This window comes from Sprattus sprattus (genome assembly GCF_963457725.1).
Source record: "Sprattus sprattus genome assembly, chromosome: 21".
Lineage (NCBI taxonomy): Eukaryota > Metazoa > Chordata > Actinopteri > Clupeiformes > Clupeidae > Sprattus > Sprattus sprattus.
This window is the reverse complement of record NC_137919.1, coordinates 2,761,342-2,767,055: the sequence shown is the minus strand read 5'-3', so window position 1 is coordinate 2,767,055 and position 5,714 is coordinate 2,761,342. Positions and strand designations below refer to the sequence as shown.

The following is a 5,714-nucleotide window of genomic DNA, read 5'->3' as shown; positions in this document are numbered from 1 at the left end:
GGGCTGTGGACAAGAAAAAACGCCACCGACATTGAGTGACGGCAATGAAATGTCAAGGTTGGGCACAGGGGAGGGGGGGGGGGGGATGCGGTAACAGGTTTCACACAAACACAGCGATGATTTTTGCCAAAGGCTGGTCCGTTCAACCCTTCAGGGATCCTCATGTCCTTTGGTTAAAGGGATGTACTCAACACACAGCAGGCCAAAGCCTCTTCCTCCTCCATCTCGGTGCACAGAGTACCTTGCGAACAGAGTAATACTAAGCCATGGGCCTTTTTGAGCACATGAACACAATAACTGTCTGGTCCACAACTCAGAGGAGAGGACTGGCCGTCTGTAACATCTCTCTTGCTGCAGAAGAACAACAAAAAACAAAAAGAAGAAGCAGTTTCCACTGCGTCGGGGTAGTTAAAGGATTGTTCTGTATTCTGCCAAAAAAATTGGAGTTGGAGCAGAATGGAGGACGATCCTCGTTTCCAGGAGGTTCTTCGGAGGGTCATGGCGGCTCGCTTGCTCAACTTGCCCACGGACCAGCCTGAGGGTTCGGCCCCACTGCTGGGTCTGCGCAAGTGAGGTCGTGCCGTGAGGGGTGAGGACATTACCAGAGAGCTGTTGCTCGTATCAGTGGCGACTGTCATGGCGTCTGAAATATGGATGACGGAGGAGGGGTAACAAATAAAAAACTGCTTCTCTCTGTATGTTTCTTCAGGCCATCTACCTCTGCTTCACACACACACACACACACATACACACACACATACACACACACACACACACACAGAGGAAACTCTCACTTAAAACCTCCTCCTTTCCCCATCCTTTCCTAAAACTCATTTAAAGCACGTGAAACCTTTGACCATATATGGCAGGCCAATCGTGCCTTGCCCTCGTGCCATCTTTCAGAAATTATAAAAGACATAAAAAACAGTTAAGTCAATAGATAAATAAATAAATAAATAAATCGACAAGTAAATAAATAATGTGGTGGAGACAAAAAAAGTTTTAAATACCATTCCAGTCAAAAAGAAAAAAAACACCCAACCCCTCTTATCCCCAGTCCCAGTGCCACCCTCCATAATGACTCTCTTGCTTAGGAAGGGGGGGTTGTTTGGAGTTAGGGGTTGGGGAGGTGAGGTGTTGATTTCAGGGGTCAATGGGTGTGCGTGTGTGTTTGTGTGTTGTTTGGGTGGGGAGGGGGCGCAGGGGGGTGGGGGGGTGTCCTCAAACAGTAATGGGGCACTGGATGATCTTGTCCTCGAGCATGACGCTGACCACTAGGAAGACCAGATAGAGCAGGAACATGATGAAGCCCAGCAGCTTGCTCATCTTCCACTTGCAGGCGGCGATGGAGATGATGACGAAGAGGAGCATGAGGAAGAGCAGCACGATGGCGCAAAACAGGCCGTTGCTGCTCACCGCCACCGGGAACATGTTGTTGGTGAACGACCACATCAGCCACGGGAACGGTAACCTGGGAGACGGCGAGGTTGAGGCAGGAAGAGAGGGAGGAAGAGAAGGGGAGAGGGAGACAGACAGGAGGGAGGAAGAGACACACAGTGACGGAAACAAAGGGACACAGAGAGGAGAACAGCAGAGAGGGGGGGGAGATAGAGAGAAATAAGAGTTAATGTTTACACACACACACACACACACTTGTTAAGAAGTCGCCTCAGTGTTCTCGTGTTGTGCAATGGAGGTGTGTGATTTCCAGCTTTCACTCTGACTGTGACTGATAGCTCCCTCTGTAGTCCCTATCATCTGCACTGGGAAGTTCCCTGTGACGCCTGGTACTCATAGAGTGTGTGTGAGGTATCTCAAAGTTCCCACTGACGCCTGGTACTCATAGAGTGTGTGTGAGGTATCTCAAAGTTCCCACTGACGCCTGGTACTCATAGAGTGTGTGTGAGGTATCTCAAAGTTCCCTGGTGTCAGTATAGAACAAGTGGATGATGATGTCACTCAGAGCATGCTCAGTGGAGAGATGGTGGTCTAAACCCCAATCATAGCACTCCACAAATGTCACCAAGGGAATTAAAAACAGACCTACATAAATCTTGCCTAAATCAGTGCACTGACGCTTGCTTCAAGTGCTTAATGAAATAATCAAATATAATCAGCATCAAGAGGTTTAGAGTGCCAGGGAATGGCGGCGATGCTATTATCTATGCTGACAGTTGTGGTGACTGTAATGATGTTAGCAGTAGGGATGATAAGTGGGGATAATTATGGAAATCATGATGACAATAGTGATGATGATAATGGATGATAATTGTGTTGACGGTAGTAATATTACCAACAGTTACAATGATGACGCTGATGACATTAGTGGTGATGATATTGGAAAATAATTGTGTTGACGGTAGTAATATTACTAACAGTTACGATGATGACACTGAATACATTAGTGATGATGATATTGGAAGATAATTGTGTTGACTGTACTAATATTACCAATAGTTACGCTGATGACGCTGATGACATGATGTGATGGGGATAATTATGACTGTAATGATGTAAACAGAGGAGATGATGAGTGATAATGTGGTGTGGTGGGTCAGAGGCTAATTGTGGTGATGATGATGATGATGATGACAACAGATGACATTATGTCAGCAATGATGATAGTAGAGATGAGGACGATGTGTGATGATTTATGGAGGGTCATATGTGTATTATGGTGATGATGATGATGATGATGGTGGAAGCATACCCCACGGTGATGTCGAAGATGTTCGACCCCACGGAGCTGGACACGGCCATGTCCCCCAGTCCCTTCCGTGCCACAATGACACTGGTGATGAGGTCAGGGATCGAGGTCCCTGCGGCCAGGATGGTCAATCCCATAATCTCCTCCGTAATCCCAATCGTCTCTCCGACCTGCAGTCCAGGGAAGAGGAGGGGAACAAAACAGAAATGAAAAGACCAAAAAACATCTTGACATTAACATTTCTGTTTGCATGTTCCAAAGCCCTGAGTCTTTTCACTAAATGTGTTGTTGTTGTCGTTGTTGTTGTTGTTCTCATAGTCTGGACAGTTTAATTGTTCTATTTTATGTTCAATTTTATTTTCTCATTTCTTGCTTCTTTGCTTGCATTCAACATTTTGTCGTTTGGTGAATTATGTTTTAAGGTTTTGCTTGAATTTTATCATTGAAAACAATAAGTGTCTTCCTAGGTGCTGATGGAAGTCGAAACTTAGAATAGAAGCTTTTTCTCTTCTCTTCCTCCCGGCCAGATCACCACAGGTCATGTGTGGGCTTTGTAAAAGAAGCCTGTTTCTGACAAGCGTAGGATTATGCAACACTGTTCAGCTTTACTTTTTGTGACAAGAGTGTGTAATTAACACATGTCTGAGGGGGGGGTGTTCTTCCACACAGAGTTGCACTGCAGCAAATCCCGAAATATTGAAATGAGCCCCACTTTTCTGTCACTCAAAACACCTTCACTTAAACCACCCCATCCCTACTTGTCTCCTCTCCTCTCTCTCTTCTGTTTACCCATCTCTCTCTCTCTCTCTCCCTCTCTTTCTGTATCTGTCTATAGATATCTCCAATTATAGTAGCTAGCACATTCTTTTGCCACCAAATGTAATATACATCCTTATCTCCAGCGCCCTCTTCTTGGCACTGACTGGCACCTTCCATTACTTTCACTGGCTATTCTCTATTGCCACAAAGAACACATGGACACACACGCAGACACACACATATACACACACACACACACACACACATGCACACACACATGCACACGCACACCCACCAACACTTGCGCACGCACACACACACGCAAACACACACACACACACATGCACACACACGCGCACACACGCACGCACACGCACGCACACACACACGCAAACGCACACACACACACATTCATGAACACACACACACACACAGATGCATACACACACACACTATGAGACAGCTAGCAGCTGACTAGGTAGCTCATACCAAAACCAAATCGGGATTAGGACCAAACTCATCTGATACCATAATCTCAGGAATCCCCCTCTAAACTAGCAATCACTAATGGCACACGTGGCAACCAAGACATCTGATGTCAAAATCTCAGGAATCCCTCTTTATTGAGTCCCCCCTATTGGTTTGGGACTTCCCACACATGCAAGTACTTATCTTCCACAACCTAGCCTAAGTGGGGCTTCTTCACTTAATGCAGCTTCATTCACATGTCCCCAGGTAGTCTTTGAGTGCCATGATAATAATCATTATTATATAGAAAATCATTATCAACATAACCATTATCTTTTCAACAGCCTCAGACAACTCCTTTGAGGGAACCAAAGTGCATCAGAAGTGTTGTGGTTGATTCAGCTCCAAAGCCTCTAACACCAATCTCCCCTGGTCTTGTGTGTGCTTGCCAACCTCATTCCCTCGCTTCTGCTACCAGTCCCCCATGCGCTAGCTTCTTCCTTTGGCATCTTCAAAGGGAATCATTAACTCAATGAAGTAAACAATGCACTCACACTCACACAACTCCATGTCTGGTCTCATAGCAGCCTCAACAATACACTGTTGAACTTGAAGTTGTCTACCGACATCGAAGGCAAATCTCCAGCCCCTAGCTTTGCCCCAATTGCCAGTACTGTCTGTACGTGCCCGGTCGCCACCCCCCCCCCCCCCCCCCCCCCCCTCGCACCAAATAAATATTACCCTCCCTATCGTGAACCCGCAAAGAGTCAAAATCTGCATGTACAGACCCTGGGTCAAGCAGACAGAACATGTTTTAATGAGCCAACACCCATACACAGCCTGCAGCTTCCACCCACTGACTGAGGTTCTGCGGAGTTGGGCCATCACTGAGTAATCACCATAGCAACCTGGAGGTTGGTACCTAGACCAAATGCTAACAAAAAAGCCTGGGTCTCGTTCGTTTGTTTCTTTGTGTATTTACATACGTATTTATTTACATATGTGTTTGTTTGTTTGTTTGTTTATTAATGCTTTAGTTTCTTCTTTTCTTTTTAATACGGTGATTGCATGGGGTGAGAGTCACAAGGTAATGGAGTCAGATTAAGGTCACTAATCCAGTGTTTAGGCTTCTGCAGTTTGGCTATGGACCAGGGGCATCTGCTGAAGCCATGCACACTGAAACAGAGCTCTGGGGTGGAGAGATTCGTGCAAACTCTGAGACGCAGATAAACACATGAGTAAACAAGCAAGCAAACAAACAAACAAACAGAATACTACATTTGTGCTAATCCCTTCCCCGAATTCTGTGGAGTTGCACCACAGAAGAAAACCTGTGGCTCTGACCTCGTATTTTAAAGTACTACATTGAATGTGGTGTTTAAAAATTGTACAAAAAAGCACTACATAGAATATAGTGTTCAGAGAAGAATTTATGAATATGCGACTCTAGTATACCTGACTCATTGATATGAGTTTGTTACTCTAGTATACCTGACTCATTGACCCTTTATGAATTTGTTACTCTAGTATACCTGTCTCATTCCCCCTATTGATTTCAGATGATGAAGACTAACTAAATGTACCCTTTACAGACAATATCAAAATGCTTGTGAACCAGCTGTCTTAGACTAATGCAGAGAAAATGCCCAATGCTTGCTGTCAAAAATGAGAAAACATGGACTTGACAAACTTTTGTTGTTTGGTCTCGCCCTAAAGGCTCTGACCGAGTTGAAGTCGGATCTCAAGTCCTCATATCTTTGGCTGCATCCCTCTTTACATA

The 5,714-nt window shown here is 45.2% G+C and overlaps 1 protein-coding gene across 1 annotated transcript in view; it reads right to left on the bottom strand.

Annotated features, from left to right (window-relative positions):
- Nucleotides 1-1,221: 1,221 nt before the first annotated feature.
- Nucleotides 1,222-5,714, bottom strand: part of slc24a2 (solute carrier family 24 member 2) — a gene marked incomplete at both ends in the record, with an annotated part of 71,410 nt that continues 66,917 nt past the window's right edge. The window contains 2 exons of the mRNA XM_080859925.1: nucleotides 1,222-1,471; nucleotides 2,711-2,877. Of these exons, the coding sequence (XP_080716051.1) occupies nucleotides 1,222-1,471; nucleotides 2,711-2,877 (417 nt within the window). The remainder of the gene's footprint in view (nucleotides 1,472-2,710; nucleotides 2,878-5,714) is intronic.